The following is a 17,133-nucleotide window of genomic DNA, read 5'->3' on the forward strand; positions in this document are numbered from 1 at the left end:
TTTTTGAGATAAAGCTTTGTGTAACAGTTACATTAATTTTTTGCACTTCTCACTTTGCTAGAGAAATGCCGCTTTCCGCGCTAAATAACATTGTATTAATCTTATGTTTTTTATGAACAATTATATTTTATTTCATGTCTTAATATTTTTAAAATAAAAAACATATATTCATACATATGTACCTGTATACGAGGGCTGCTATATATATTTCTGGCCTAGGCAACACTAAGTGTTGCCAGGTGCAATCTGACATTTCCATTGGAAAGTTTGACATTTTTTAGCATAACATCACTCAGAACGTTTTGTAATTTAATCGTGAATTGTTTTATTTACAGGGAATTAAAAAATTCATCTCGGCCAAAAAATGGAATTAACTCGTGAACATTTTCGTGCGATCATTTTTCACAACTTTCGACGTGGATTATCGCGACAAGAGTGCATCGATGAACTAAAATCTTTGTATGGCTATGAAGCACCATCCTATAGCACTGTGAAAATCTGGTACAACGAATTCAATCGTGGCCTACGCTCGCTCAAAGACGAATTCCGTGAAGGTCGTCCAAAAACAGCTGCCAGTTGTGCCAGAAAACATCGATGCCGTACGTGAACTGATAATGCAAGACCGTCATGTAACATACCTTCAGATAGAGGCATGCCAATGCATTTCTCCCACCAGCATACATTCGATATTGTATGAACACCTGGCCGTAAAAAAGGTTTGTTCTCGTTGGATCCCGCACAATTTGACAATCGCTCAAAAAAAGGCTCAAAAAAGTGCTTCGAAAATTGGTTTGAGCGCATGCAAAAGTGTATAAATCTTGATGGAGAATATTTTGAAAAACAATAAAACCATTATCGTTGATAAATATTCCTATTTTCATTATTAGGCCAGAAATATTTATAGCAGCCCTCGTATAAGTATCGTATTTGCCTAAAATTTGTAAATATTAGTTATACGGCTTAAAGAAAGTATACAAGAGGGAATTATCGAACTTAACTCGCTAACTTTGTTATTGCTTGTACTTCAAAACTTTTGAACAATACATCAACACACAAATACATATATCGAGCAGGTAAATGGCTGATCAATAACGGCTTATGTTATTTGGAGCGAACTTATAGAAAAAGCAAATATATTCAAATGCATGATAATAAAGTATAGGTCGAATAATTTTACTTCCGCTTAATGTATTTATTCCTACAAAGATTATCTTAGTAGTTCCACAAAAACATAATTCATTGTTCTTTGAACTCTGTTGTTCCAGAATTTTGTATCAGCATTTTATTTATTTTTAAAACAATCAGAAATCAAATAAAAACTTAAAAAGTGAATGAAATTAATTATAATAATTTGAATTAATATATTCAATTTTTTTTTGGAATAAAATTTGTCTGATTTTAATTCATACATTACATTCTGGAGAGCAATTTTTATTTTAAAACATACCATGGCGGTCGCTTTTTGTATAATTGGACATTTAATGAGCATTTCTTTTACCCAAAAATTTAACCAAATATATTAATTGCATTGAAACAATACCTGGCTTTCAAACCGGCATAGGCCTACGTCCTTCGACAGTCTTACCAAATTAGTGACCACAGCAGTCGAGTTTATCTAAACGAAGCTCACCCGGATTATATCCCGTCGAAAACTGTCAATTTGGCAGAATTTCTTTCAATTATTTTGTGAATGTTTTCTAATAGCCTTTTCGCACAGCCAAATTAATTGATCAATTAAAATTTTAATTGAGAAACCAGGTTTTGCCTTTTGCACTGTCGGCTACTCAATAAACGATCAGCTGTTCTACTTTTTTGTTTTTGCTTTTCAAAAGAAGGTGGTAAGTTTCAACAGGTGACTGCTATTTTATCAATGAACCACAACCATTGTTTCAATCAATAAATACAGCCAAATTTACAGCGTAGACAACAACTCCCAACTCTTTGCATTTCATTTTCAACTCGATTAAAATAAATTAAGAATTATATGAGAAATAATTAGATTTTAATGTTGTATAGAAAATTGATCTAAATACGAAAAATCTACGAAAAGACTATAACGCAATAAAAATAACAACAATAACTATAAATCATCGATTTTCTGCAGCCTTATTCTTCACGTATACACGTTCACCTTTAACAACTTATTTTGAGAAATTCTTTTCTTCATTCTTTTTAGTACGATTATCAGTATTGTTCTACTACTAGTTACTTACATAATCAAATGAATGAATCAAAAAACATTGTGGTTACTCCATCGTACATGGCGTATGAGTAACCCAAATTTTGAAGAAACTTAAATTGAGTAAAGATATCAGAGACGAATATGAATCACACATGATTTAGCCATAAGGAGAACTAGTTGGACTCCATAATACATAATAAAAGGGTACTGCTTATTTATACTTTTAAGTTTCTAAATTGTTCTAAGAAAGATTGAATTACGGTTAGGATTTTTTTTAAATTTAAGTTAGAAAATTATAGGAATTGTTAGTGATTCATAATATTTGATATTCTGAACGAAAAAAAGAGTTTTTGTAACCTAAAACAAAAAGCTTTTACACCCAATATAATTTGTTTCTTACAATTTTGGTTTGATTCGGATAGAATCGCTTTCAAAACAATAAAATATTTATCATTCTTGTTTTTAACTGACTATATAAATATTTCAAAAATTTTTTTATTTCTAAAAGCAGTTTATACTTTTTTTAGAAATGATGACTTAACGACTTTGTGAGATCGGAACATTATTTTTAATGAATTTCCCTATTCTACCTACTTTGAATTACAAAAGTTTTGAATTAACGCATTAATTATTGTATCTTTCGTATATTATTTTTTTTGCATAATAGTAAAATATCTCACAATATCATTCAAAAACATTTTCCATAATTTCGATTCTCGTTTACATGTATAAGATACGATCTATGAAGGATAAGTCCAAGATTAATATTTCATAGGTTTATTAAAATATTCGCTTTTGTTCGAACATGTTTTAAATGTCTATGTTGGAGACTAATTTCTTATAGAGGAAGGGATTCATGGAGAGAGTAGTCTCTTTAAAGATTATTTACATCATAAATATATATATTGCTAGTTCAAACCCATTTAGAAAAAATTCTAAACTTTTATACTTCCAAGTAAATCATATGCCAAATAAACATAATTAATATACTTTGTTTTTGTAATTTAAACTCACCTTGACAATGCACATCCAAGCAAATGATAAATATGATGGCAATTGTAAACCATATTTTATTGCTAAATACAATGCTGTTGGCAACATTGAAATATTGCAATCTTCCCGACTGCTGCCGCTGCCTTTGTTGACCCCACGCTGGGGCTAACCTTTTAACACTCATTTGAAACAGCAGGTAGAACTGTTTGCGCTAATACAATTAAAATATTTTCTATTTTCAATTTTTGTTGTTATTTTTCGCTGATTTTGTAGCACTTAAAATTACTATCACTTGTTTTAATTCTTTTATTTCGATTTCACTGCGCTCTTTATACACTTATTCTTTTATTTTATGCTTTTTTATGCAAATGAAACACACGAAGCGCCGGAGCAGAGAGTCGAAGAGCTGCAATGCAGTGAGCAAGATGATGATTTTCAGCAAGTTGCCTTGTATGTCATCGCATTGCTAAGATGAATTGTTGTTGGTTGTTGATGATCTTCGTTATTAGTTGTTGTTGGTGATCGTAGTCAGGCGTTCTTGTTGGTCGTCGTTATTAGTTGTTGTGGTCGTTGCTTTGTTGTGCGATCTTTTTTCGCTTTTGTTCGTAGTGTTGTAGTTATTGTTTAGTTAACTGTTGTTGCTACTCACGTTGGCAATGATGACGCTTTGCTCTAAAGCCAGCACTTCCTTATTGCATTTTCACATTCAACTTTTCTTATGGAAAACTACGGGAGATTTTTATTAATTATTAATTAATGAATGGATGGATTGAGTTGGATGTCATGTGCGAAAAGCATAAGTAATTCTGATGCGGCAGAATTAATGTCGATGCTTTAATGGTACTGTCAATTTGCTGATTTGCAGGATGAAGCACTGCTGAATCGAAATTAAAAAGTATATAATTTTGCTATTTCTTTAATATTCATTGTAGTTTTTGTGACAATTATTAGATATTATTATTTATTATTTCTTTTTATATTTACTTTATTAATAAATTTTATTATGTTGTATAATTAAGGGGTTTTCTCAACATTTTTAATTTTTTTTTTGCTTAAGTAAACTCAGTCCCATAATTTCTTTGAATTTGGTGACCCATTATAGAACGTTTCTAGAAATTGGACTATTCTTCGATGTAAAACTTTAGAGAACGGTTTGAAAACTATCGAGAAGCAAAGCGATATAATAAAATATATGCTCTATAAGAGCATCAGCTGATTGCTATTTTATCAAGAAACACAACCAAATGTCCAGCGTGGACAACAATCCACAGGGCTGTATTCTAGTTTGAACTTGATTTGTATTCAATTAAATATTAATATAGTAAAATAATATTTTTAATCGAGCAAAGGCCGGTTAATTGATCCTGTACGAGGAGGATATTAGTAGGAACATTTTAAATGTTTAATGAAATTGTTTTACAGCTTCTTAAAGCGGTGTAATGAGAATTTAAAAACTCCTATGTTTTGAGTAAGATTATTTGCCCCTTCCAGAAATAAAGAGTCTTGCGGATGTCCTTAGACCTACATACAATAATTTTTATCCGGATAAGTATTTTAACAATATTTTACTGATAGAAGATAGAAGAGAAGGATGAGCAAATGCTACAGAAACTGTTTTATTATTGTTTCTTTTCGGTATTAATATTAAATGAATATTTTATGACGAAAAAAGAGAGGAAGAAACCGGCTTGAAACGTCAAAATTATACGAGCTCTCATACAACTTCACTCACAAATCGATTTTCGATCGACCGAAATAAAGAAATAATGAGTCACCAGATCTGACTTGGTAATGAATGACTTCCGATTCGAAGTTGCCTAAATTTACTGTACAATGTGTCTAAAAATTGGTTAAAGTGTTTGCAAACATTTATTAAATACGGAATGCAATCATAAATGCTTTTTAAGTATAGGATAGGATGGGATATCTCACTGCATGCAATTTCTATCGCTCCTATAGGGGACTCCTGATCATCGAATTAACGGCCTGACTCATAAATATATTAAGGTCAGTAGAATAGGGTGGCAACTTCAACAAACTCATATTTTGAGCTGTAGTCCAAGATTTTACTATCATTGCTGTGTGATCGGAGCATTGTCCTGTTGGTATGTCCAGGGAATGGGTTCAAATATATTAGAAAATTGCGTAAAAAATTTGCGCTTTTATTAATTTTGGAAGCAATAGCTCGCGAAAAAAGCCGCGATCTGCAAAAACTTTAATTCTGACCTTTGTACCTAGTCAAGTGAATCGGAAGAATGTATATAGCATTACACGTATATTTCGGAAAGTAATGATGAAAAAATTAATGTTATTTTATTAACAATGAGATGCCTTTCAAAAATTCTACGATTCAAAAATCTATATTAAGAATATATTATCAATTAGTATAAAAAAGTCAAAACTTAAGAAAATCATCAAAAAACAAGAAAAAACGTTAACTTCGGCTGTACCGAAGCCAATATAGCCTTCACAGGTGCATTTTTTTTAGTAACTATGTGTTTAAGCAAATCTAAAGACGTAAGAAAAAGTAAGTAAAAAAAAAAAGAAAACATTTTACTAACCGATCTGAACAATTTTTTCGGAGATTAAATTATTTCTATGAGCAGTACCTCACACCAAATTTCGTGAAGATATGTAGTAAAATGCGGAAGTTTTCCATACAAGCACTTGATTCCGATCGTTCAGTTTGTATTGTAGAAAATAACATCTGAAATATAACAAATAAATATTTCAAAACGATATCTTAAAAACTGAAGGACTAGTTCGTATATATACAGACAGACGGATATGGCTAAATCGACTCAGTTCGACATACTGATCATTTATATATATACTTTATAGGGCCTCCGACGCTTCCTTCTGAGTGTTACAAATTTCGTGACAAACTTAATATACCCTGTTCAGGGTATAAATATATTATTCTCCAAATCTGTAGTTTTGATCTAATAGATCCATTGAGCACGAACAAAAATATGCCATGTTTCGGTACTAGACAATATTTTTATATTTTTTTTTTTTATTTATGTATGTAACGATATGGCAACACCAAGGTATATCTTTCAACTTAAAGCCCTTATTCATATGTATGTATATATTTGTAAGCTTTATACCAGTTCCCGAAAACATTGTAATCTAGTTTAATCTAATTTATAGCAAATTTTTTCTCCAACTAAATCAAAAAACCAGCGCAAAAGAAGGTCAAACGTGCAAGCCGAAACAATTATGGGCGCTCATTCATTCATTCATACAATTTGTCGGCCAGTTAATTCCGGCCGCTTTGTGTATGATTTAATAACACAGCTGTGGTAGCACTACCGTTAAGGCCGTCTTCCGTTACAAAAATGGGGTTTTATGAAAAGCAGCGTGAGCATGCATACAGATGTATGGGCATGAACCGCCATCCGCTTCTCAGCCATGGCTACGTGCGCGATTTTCATTTCATTTGCGTACGCAAAGCTATATTTGTGTGTGTAAGCTATATTTGTTCGTACTGAGATCATAATATTTTAAATTTGAATATGTCCGTATGTATACTGTTGTGTCTAAGCGTCTGTATAAATTAGAAAACTAGACAAGTACCAAGTCGTGCAAGTACGCAGAACAAATTAGGTAAATGATGTTTTATAGCAAACTGAATTAATTTTTTTTTGCTTTATTTAACTTTTTATATTCCATATCTTTTCAATTATTCAAATCATATGCTTGTTATTTTTGCTGTAACACAATTTTTATTCGTAAACATAATTAATGAAAATACCTTGTTGTGCTCTTTTGAAATTAATGTGTGAAATTTTTAATTGGCGTATCGCACTTTAAAATTAATTCGAGTCAAATATTTTTATTTGAAATTTATTTTTTTTTTTTGCTTGTGAGGTAGAGTTTTGATTTATTACTCCACAGTAAAGATATAAATATTATTTTTGATAGATATGAGAGCTTAAGTATTTATAAATTTTCTTAATAAGGTTTTAAATGTCCTCAAATTCCTCAAAAATCTTAGTGACTTTGAAATATAGTTTAAAGGTAATAAAGCAAATAAATAGTATTTTTGAATTAATAATAAACATAATTTCTCTAACAGAAACTAAAAATAAATATTTAATCAATAGATTTTAAAACATGTAACCGAAGGTTTTATACTTTCGCAATTTATTTATATATTTTTATTAAGATAACACACAATTTGACCAAAATATTCGGTATAAAGTCCACTAGAATAACGAAAATAATACCTAGATCGAATTCACTCATATTCACCTCGCAGCTCATTTTATACAACCAGCTAATACATGATACGTTTACATAATTTTCCTAAGATTTAACTATATTTATACGATATAAAGTCGAATGGATTTTTGAAAACCTTAATGTTGGGTATATAGAACCTATGGGAAATAATAACCCGATTTTACTCAGTTTGAACACAGAGGCACACTAATAAAAGAAAAAGATCGATTATCTATTACCTAGGGCTGTTGTTCAATTATATAATAGGTTGAATAGATTTTTCCCTATCCAACCCGCTGTAATGTCGAAACGTTCGGGTAGAATCAGTCAAAGCACGTCCAAAATGTACATGTCTTTATCATAAATACTTCATACTAGCCAGTAGATTAAAACTTTTTTTGTTCGGGTGGAAAGAGTTTCTAGGATTACCGTCTCTGTAGACCCTATTAGAAAATGGGATTCCGAAGATGGGTCGCCATATGCCAATGCCAATATACAAATTATACTCAAATATATATATAAGATATCCCAATTGGAATTTCGTTACTCTAGAATATATTATCAAAGATGGGCTTTTTGAAGGGCTTTAGACTGGCCTAACCCCTTAATAAAAATGGCTACGTTGTGTAAGTGTTGCATTTTTATACCCTGAACAGGGTATATTAAGTTTGTCACGAAGTTTGTAACAACCAGAAGGAAGCGTCGGAGGCCCTATAATGTATATATATAAATGATCAGTATGTTGAACTGAGTCGATTTATCCATGCCCGTCTGTCTGTCCGTCTGTATATATAGTCCTTCAGTTTTTAAGATATCGTTTTGAAATTTTGCAGATGTTATTTTCACTTCAAGAAGCTGCTCATTTGTCGGAACTGCCGATATCGGACCACTGTATCATATAGCTGCCATACAAACTGAACGATCGGGATCAAAGGCTTGTATGGAAAACTTCCGCATTTTACTACATATCTTCACGAAATTTGGTGTGAGTTATTGTTCATAGAAACTCCGAAAAAATTGTTCAGATCGGTTCACTATAGCATATAGCTGCCATACAAACCGAACGATCGGAATCAATGGCTTGTATGGAAAATGTTCGCATTTGACGTGGATTCTTGCTTAAGGTAATAATATAATCTCCGAAGAAATTGTTCAGATCGGTTAACTAGATAACCTTTATGTTTCTAGTAAACAAGCCGGCTAAAAAGTATTAGATAAATGTTTTCTTTTTTTTACTTACTTTTTCTTACGTCTTTAGATTTGCTAAAACCCACAGTAAAATAATATAATATAAACCGATTTTCTGAATATATATACTTATATGTGTTGCTTCATAAAATACACTTATTCTGTATTTTTCTGGAGAATTAACTTGTGTAATGCTAGTTTTCCGTAGGTAGAGCTCTTTGGTATTCTTAAGTTCACTTCTGAGATTTGCTTTCATGCATCGCCTTAAACTTTTTCAAAATGATCCGTAAATTTATATTGTGCTTATGAGAATTCAACTATAACTTATAAATTGATCTAAATGAGCTGTCAAATATAGAGTTTCCTATATGAAAGCTGTCAAACCAGCTGTCAAGTAACCATCAGTGTTCGACATTTATGTTCAGTATAAGTCTTATACTGGAATTATTATCATAGAAATTTCATTCTGTCACATACATTAACGATGAGCCATAATACGCTATTAGTTTCGAGGGATGGAAGATTTTGTGATCGATTAAGTTTCTTTCAGTTTCTTCAAAATATTTAAAATTCTGCTCTATAGAAAATATACTGCATTCTACTAAATAATAATAAAATCATGTCAAAAGAACCTCGATCACTTACTAGTTTATAACTTCTCGATAAAAAATAAAAAAATAACTTATATAAATCTCAAAAATAAAACACTCCATTCACACGACCTTAAATAAAATTTCAACTTTGACTAGCTGCTAGTTTATTGCATTTTTTGTTCTCTCGAATAAAATAAAAATACCTACAATTAAAGTGATTTTTGCATTTTCATTTCAGCACTTCAAAGAAGACCTCTAAATATTTGTTTTATTTACCGTCAAATGAGTAATAACTAAGCGTATGCGTGAAGCATTTGTTGACGTTCGAAATTCACAACACGTTTGAGCCACAAAAAGTCGGAAAATATGCACATTTTTAATGTTGGAATGCAGCGACAGCATAGACTTGTCTATATGACACACAAAAACAATGAATGACAAATGCTAAAAACATTTTACGAGCGTTTAAACAAAATTAAGCTGAATAAATTTGACAAAAAATAATAATAATGTAAAGGTGCATACTTCAACTACAAATACTGCAGTAGTGAACGGCATGACATTGTACGTAGTATAGTGTGTGGTGAAATGTCTATTTGAGGTCAGTAAGAATTTTTATGATGAAATTATTTCAAGAAATATGTGAGATTATTAAAGGTGATGAATATCAGTGTTTTAAATACCCCAGAATAATAGAATTAGAGTTTACGTTAAATTTAAATTTTTACTTTGCCACTTCTCATTCTTCCTTTCATGACGTAATTTTTAGTCAGGAAATTAAAATTGCAACTACTTATATACAATCATTGTTTACTAGTTTTCTTATTTCCGATTGAAATATTTCTTTACTTATAGTAATGGAAGCATGATGATTAAACGAAATTAAATCGCAGAAAATAATTTTGTTCGGCAATATGAATTGTAGCACTTAGCTTAACCTAAATTTATAGCAAAGATAAAATCAATAATTATATTTTCTTCGAATATTTCACAATTATATTGGCTTTAAGGCAAAGCGAATGACTAGGAAAAATACACATAATTGCATTAAAAACCAGCATTTATGACTAAATAAATGTGAAGACATTTCAGAAATTGAAAATACTATTTACTGGTTATTAAATATGGTGAATTGAAAAATCACAACAAAATGCATAAACACAGAGATGTGCAGTGTACTCGATTGCCCTTGTGATGGAAAAAATATGCCGAGTTGGTGGGTTTTCTTCAAACAATTTTTTGTCTAGATTTTCTCAAATTTGTTTATTGGTTTGACATATTGTTGAATACCATCATTGGAAATAGAAAGTACATAATATATTGGGATCCATAGATTGATCCACAATAAGTTTGCCAATTATAACGAAAAGACGCCAAAAGGCGTTGTATATTATACACTCGTTCTGATAGTTCAATAGATCCATTCGTTCAATCAGAATTTATTTTGAATATTTTTAAACGATTTTGTGGCGAAACATTCATATTTCACGTTCACTTAACAATCATATCTTCGAAAAAACCAAATAGTTATTCTGAAAATATACGTTGTTTCTTAAGGTTTTTTAAAGCTGCCATTGGCTACTTTTATCTTGCAAATTATCCGTGTAACATCTTTTCGACTATAGAAAGGATGAACTGATTCGAAACTCCATTGTTTCAAATGAGTTTAAACTATGTTCGATAAAAAACAGAACTGTGAATGCAAAGTCTTTAGAAACTTCGATGTATCCACGTTAGCTTTTAATTAGCTTTCACTTCACGTTTTTTGTCTTGTGGAAAACTAGGGCTATTATTTTTATTAATAAAAAAAGTCATATTAAGAAATCAATTGTTTTTTAGCAATATTTGAAAAAAAAATGCGAAAATCTATTGTTTTAAGCCTATTGAAACGCCTGAACATATACTTCTTTCCCTCCCATGGACTATTGAATCGAAATTTTGCCAGACAAATCAAGTGATACTCCAGATCTGTTGAGAGATATTTAAAATATCCAGAGGAATATGAAAAATACTTTAGACGGCGAAAAACAGCACGAAAGCATCATAAATTTTATAGAATTGCTTGAAATTCTATTAAGTCAGCATCTAAGATCAGAGCATTTTAACCATTCGCGAATAATGAAAAATGCAAAACATCCTCAAAAAGTTGAAAAAAATCGCCTTCAATTGGAGGAAGAGTACATGCCTTGTAGTGTTCAATCTGGCACTCGACTCAATGATTGGTGTGATTCAATGATTCAATGATTCAGTGTGTGTTCAGATCTCTTCGGACCTATCCCATGGATTTTTCAAGTAGATATTTCTTCGATTCATAACGCTCAATTAGTTATGTAATTTATTTCGAAAAAGTATTATGTCTTGGCATATTCTCCGTATCTTGATGTAATTGAAAACGTTTGGGGCTGGCTTACATGGAAAATTTAAGAAGGAAAACAATACGAAGATGAAGAATCATTAATTGAATCAATTGCACTTGCTTAGAGCGATTTCGCTAAATAACATAGACTCCCTCTATGATTCAAGGACGGAACGGATATATGAAGTTATTGCAAACAAAGAAAGCAGTACACTTTACTGAAAGTATTGTGCCCTTTATTCTAAAAAGTCTAATATTGACACTTACTAAAAAAGCTGTTCCGGAGGAGGCTGTTAAAAAATCAAGATCTCAAAATGATATTGACACCTAATTCATTCTATCCAAATATAAAATAAAAACAGTTTGAATGTAGAAAATATCATCCGCAACTTAACTCGGAACACTAATCGTAACTTGAAAACAAATAATGGGCCTAATGATTGAATCCGCATCGATGGAAAAATTTTACGTCGGAATAATTGAAACCGTATCGAAAATAAAATTTACGATCACATTAACTCACTTACCGACTCGAAAAAATATATTCCAAGGCTAATAGATGTCGCTAAAAACGAAATCATTGAATCCGCAAAATTGAAAATTATGGTCGAAATCTATCCGTTGATGAGTGAGTTGCGGAAATTAAAAAAAGTAAACCATTTTGAAGTTTTTATGTAAACAATAACAGATGACGGACTAAATTATATTTTAAATGGGTATTTTAGAAATAAGAGACAAAAACAGACTAACAAATAACAAAAATAAATTAAAGATGATTAAAAGCGATATAAAGTTGCCCCCCCGAAATAGCGAAAGAATAAATATTTTTTGGAAGCAATTTCACAATAGTTAAAGGTCAGTTTTAATTTTTTTGAACAAATCAAAACGCACAGGAACTTTATCAAATTAGTCGCATTTGTCGATAAAATTCGACAAATAAGTTTTACGTTCTCACATTGTGGTAAAGCAGTTTATCGACGGAATCAATGATGGCATGAACGAACAGTTTCGATCGAAAATCTTTATCGTATCGAAATCGAATTCGCTGCGGATTCAATGTTTAGGGCCAACTTCAAAATTATTATTATTATCAAATATTTGTGCTGTGAAACACTACTTTGAGGTCTGCCACAGTACACGAACATAATATTTCTTAATTTAACACTACATTAGTGTTAAAGTTTTTAAAACTGCGATTTAAGTTTTTCCTTTATTTTTAATATGAATAATGGAAAAATTATTAAATTCCACATTTACTATTTACAATAATAAAATTCGCATTTAAAAAAACAAGTTTTTCTTCTCTTTTAATCTTTTCAAATAAATTTTTTTCAATGTACGCAAACAATTGCTTAGTTGATTTTGCTTTTTTCTTGCCGCTAGCTATTTTTAGCGCATTTCGGTTTTGCCTACTTTTTTTGGTTTCACTGCTGCTCATATGCATTAAATATTTTCCATTTCTTGTCTCACAAACCACTTCCGACACGAATTTTTACGCAATGCACGTTGATTGTTTGTTGGCGTTTTGCGTCAGCGTAGCGTTAACACACAAGCATACATACTCATATGTATACATAAATAAACAATAGTAACAACAACATTTTTAAAATTTTTATTATATTTTTAAACACTTGCTGATGGCTGGAGCGAGCGGTTTGGCTGTTCGGTGGTATGGCCAGTCTTGCAGCGAAAAATGTTCAAGGAAAAAACCCCATACGAAACAAAAGCAGCGAAAAAGCATTAAAAAAGACAAAAAGCGCTAAAAAAAAGAGAAAAACGTTATGCAAGCATAATGAAGCCCATTAAAAACAAAAAAAAAAGAAGTTAGCAAACACGCAAGCGCAGCGCACAGCTGAGTTATCTTAGCCAGTTGCCAGCCGCGCAAGCGCAGCGTGAGGGACCAACGACCCGCAAAGTACGCATAATGAGTAGAAAAAATATACCGCGCACTCACGGCGAGTAAACAGTGAAAAACGCGTGAAGAAAAAACGATTGTTTTCTTTTGTTTAAAGAAAAATAAAAGAAAAGTGGAGAAGACAAGCAAGCGCTTTACGAGTTTTGAGAGCGCGTTTTTGTTGTTGTTGTACTAGCGGGAGTATACGTGTTGTATACTTTTATTGTTTTTGTTTCTTTTTTTTTTAATTATTTATTATTTTTGTTGTATTATTTCGGCTATAAGCTTGACAAACGTGCAAATTCAAACCGGCTCTCACTCATTTCGTTGACAGCGCTCGCATGAAGCTTCATCGAATTTTGAAAGTGCAATCTACTTAAATTTTTAGTAAAATTATATACAATTTTATATTTTTAGAGAATTTATATTTTTTTTTTATATTTAATTGATTTATTTAATTTAATTTAATTTTATTGTATTTTATTATTATTATTTAATATAATTTAATTTTATTTTATTTTGATTTATAATTTAAGCCGAAATTGTGCAAGACGATGTTCTTTTATTTTTATTAAAATAATGAATTTGTATTTTTTTAGAGAATTTATATTTTTTTTTATTATATTAATCGATTTATTTAATTTAATTTAATTTTATATTATTTAATTTTATTTTATTTTATTATTATGTATTTAATTTAATTTATTTTAATTTAATTTTATTTTATTTTGATTTTTAATTTAAGCCGAAATTGTGCAAGACGATGTACTTAAATTTTTATCAAAATAATGATTTTGTTTTTTTTAGAGAATTTATAAGTTTTTTAAAATTTTATTTTATATTTTAATGCTATAATTAATATTTCAGTTATATTAATTTATTATTTTTTATAACATTTTATTATTATTAAAAAATAATACTTTGTTAAAAAATAGTATTTAATTTTTATTTAAATAATTTCCAATTCCATGCAAATGAAATCAGCAACAGCACAAACAATGAATTTCTCGCTCCGCATTTGTTCAGGAAGTTCCGTGTTCGTTATAAACGCTGCTTATATGTATTCATTGTATATGCGTTTGGTAAGCGGCCGTAGTCAGCGCCAACACAATAAAACCATAGCCTCTTGAATACAAAAACAACTTCCTAGCATTGCTGCCGAAAAAATTGAAAGCACGTAGCGTAGAAAAGTATGGCAACGGCTTACTGAGTTGGCGGACAAGTTATGCTCTTCAGTTACGACGAGGCTTCTTCACACTTTCAAGCAAAGCTTTGCGCTAACTAAATAAAAATATCTGTTGTTTTACGAGGAGCAACATTGCTTTAAAATATATTTATTTTTATTTTTTTTTTTTACTTTTTCACAGTTTTAAATATGCTCGACAAATTTTTATGTTTTCAGCACAAAAACAACAACACAAATATTCAAATAAGCACACTCACTACACAGCCAAAACACTAACAAAAAGCTTTACACTCGTTGCTTTTTGTTTTTATTTTTGCCCACTTTATTGCTACTCAACACACACATAAGCACACGCATACACACGTTTTTGTACTACCGAAATTTCCGATTTCGTCCGTAGCCGCTAAGAGTCCGTCGAGCACTGAAGATCGTTGTGAGCCACGGTTAGGTTTTGAGCCGCAAAAGCCACAAGCACGACGCGACGACGTTTGACGACGAATAATCCGGCAAGCAAGTGCCAAGCAAACAGTCGCGCCACGACAACACTACACTGCACAACACAACAAAAAAAAAGCTCCAAAGGCGAGGGTGCGCTGACGCGAAGTTGAAGTCTTCGTCGTTGTCGTCTCCAACCTGTATGTTGAGCCAACTCAGGCGCGCTCCGTCGCTCCGTGGCTCTGTGCTCCGACTACTTGGCTATTCATGCTGTTGTTGCTGACTTGTGTTGGTCATGTTGTTATTGTTGTTGTTTTGGTTTGGTTGTTAGCAGCTGTGTAGGTACATATGCTTGTGCATGGCGGCTGGTGTAACCGGTGTTGGGGCTGGCTGCCAGCTGCTAGGCAACTCGGTCATCTGACTGCGACTTCTTCTTCTTCGTTTTTTTGCTCATTGCTGCGGTTGTTGTCGTTTCTTCGATTTGATTTTAATATTGTTGTTTTTTTCTTTGCTGTTTTATTTATATTGTTTTTGCTGTTTCTTCGCTTCCATTGTTGTTGCTGCTGGCTGGTGCTTGTCGCCGCTTTTGTTGTGGTTGCTTACATTATGGAAGTAGTCCACATTTCTAATGGGCTTTTGTGCTCTCGAATGCGTTTAATTTCGTATGTCAAGTTGCTGTCTTAACTGCATCTTATGAAATTGCTGTTGTTGTTAAAACAAGTAGTGTCTTTTCTTTTGTCTTTATTGTCTTGCAATTGTATTCGTTGCCATGCGCTGCATTTCTTTGCGTTCTTCTTTTTTACTCACTTAACCCACTTCACTTTCATATAGCGCCAATATCACTTTCCGGCTGTCTACTTCGTGTCTGTTCTCAGCCGAAGACAATACAGTGGAGTCAAGTTGATGATTTTTAAAATTTCAGTATCAGAAAAATAATTTAAGGATATAGTCTCCGAACAAATTTTGTTGTACCACATAGCTCTAAGAGATCACACACTTGAGCCTACCGTGAAAGATCTTTAAAAATATAGAGAGATTCTTCGACCTGAAATTCAATACTCGCTTCCAGATGAAACTGTGTACCAATAATAATGTTTGTATAACATTAACTTAAACTATAAACCGTACGTCTACCATAAAATCAATCTGACTAACAGATATTACTCACATGACAAAGGTTTAGATCGGTATAAACTCAAAGGGGAGGGCTAAGTTCTTCACATTCAGTATGTGAGGATCATAAAAGCTGTCGAGTTACAGAAAATTTTAGATCGCCTTTGACTAGTCTTAGTACGATGTATTTTTCGATGAATGACCTATATGTTGAAGAGTCAAATAAGCAGATGATTTGAAATGGAGTCCCAGTGTCTGGGAGTAGTTATAACCCAATTTCACTGATAATCAAACAGCGAAAACAAGTTTGAAAGAAATTTATGAGCCAACTTTGGATGAATACAACTGAGATATGATTTTTTTTTACTTAAAAGTAATATATTGTTCCATTTTTAAACTGATCCACATTTAAGTATTCTTGGCACCACATGTACATATGTGTGTTGGAACGATGACGTATAATAGCTATATAATGTTCGTCAAGCATTAGACAGTAGCGTACAGTACGACAGTGGGATGAAACCATACTAAATATTCAAAAAAGCTGCCAGGAATTGCGCTAACCTCCGACGCATCGATTATTTCTTAATATATATATATATATATTTCCATAGTTCATAGAACATAGGGCCTTAATGAAAAACATTATAATTAATTTTATTTAAATCTAGGATTTGAATTAATCTCCAAGAATAACCGCTTCTTTGTGGTTCTGCTTCGACTTACCGTCTCTAGGAGTTGACTGGTCTCCCGCGTCTTCGGTTTCCTTGATGATTCCATTCTAGCCGTGTTTATCATTTCGTCGAATTTCGATATGGATCGGTAGTTTGTTGATTACGGTCCAGAGGTTGGCATTACAAATAACGTTGGGTCAGAATATCTGCATAATCTTTCCACTATATCGACTAAGAAAGAATTGCAGCGTATGTAAAACATTCATTGCAATATTCCATATCTCGCAGCAAC

The 17,133-nt window shown here is 31.7% G+C and overlaps 1 protein-coding gene and 1 long non-coding RNA gene across 5 annotated transcripts in view; one reads left to right on the plus strand and one right to left on the minus strand.

The window, feature by feature from the left end:
- Duox_0 (dual oxidase) overlaps nt 1-15,180 on the minus strand; it is a 49,010-nt gene extending 33,830 nt beyond the window's left edge. The window contains exons 1-2 of the mRNA XM_011190998.3: nt 14,996-15,180; nt 3,197-3,901 (exon numbers count right to left, since the gene is read on the minus strand). Coding sequence (XP_011189300.1) covers nt 3,197-3,359 — 163 coding nt within the window. The 5' untranslated portion in view covers nt 3,360-3,901; nt 14,996-15,180. The remainder of the gene's footprint in view (nt 1-3,196; nt 3,902-14,995) is intronic.
- The window catches only part of LOC114804478 (uncharacterized), a 92,989-nt gene that overhangs the window by 37,972 nt on the left and 37,884 nt on the right, over nt 1-17,133 (plus strand). For 3 of the 4 annotated variants that reach the window (XR_003752663.2, XR_008470238.1, XR_008470239.1), the window contains exon 4: nt 9,422-9,784. The exons of the other annotated variant lie outside the window; for it this stretch is intronic. This is a non-coding gene — a long non-coding RNA (uncharacterized LOC114804478). The remainder of the gene's footprint in view (nt 1-9,421; nt 9,785-17,133) is intronic. 4 annotated transcript variants of the gene reach the window in all.

Source organism: Zeugodacus cucurbitae, chromosome 3, assembly GCF_028554725.1.
Source record: "Zeugodacus cucurbitae isolate PBARC_wt_2022May chromosome 3, idZeuCucr1.2, whole genome shotgun sequence".
NCBI lineage: Eukaryota > Metazoa > Arthropoda > Insecta > Diptera > Tephritidae > Zeugodacus > Zeugodacus cucurbitae.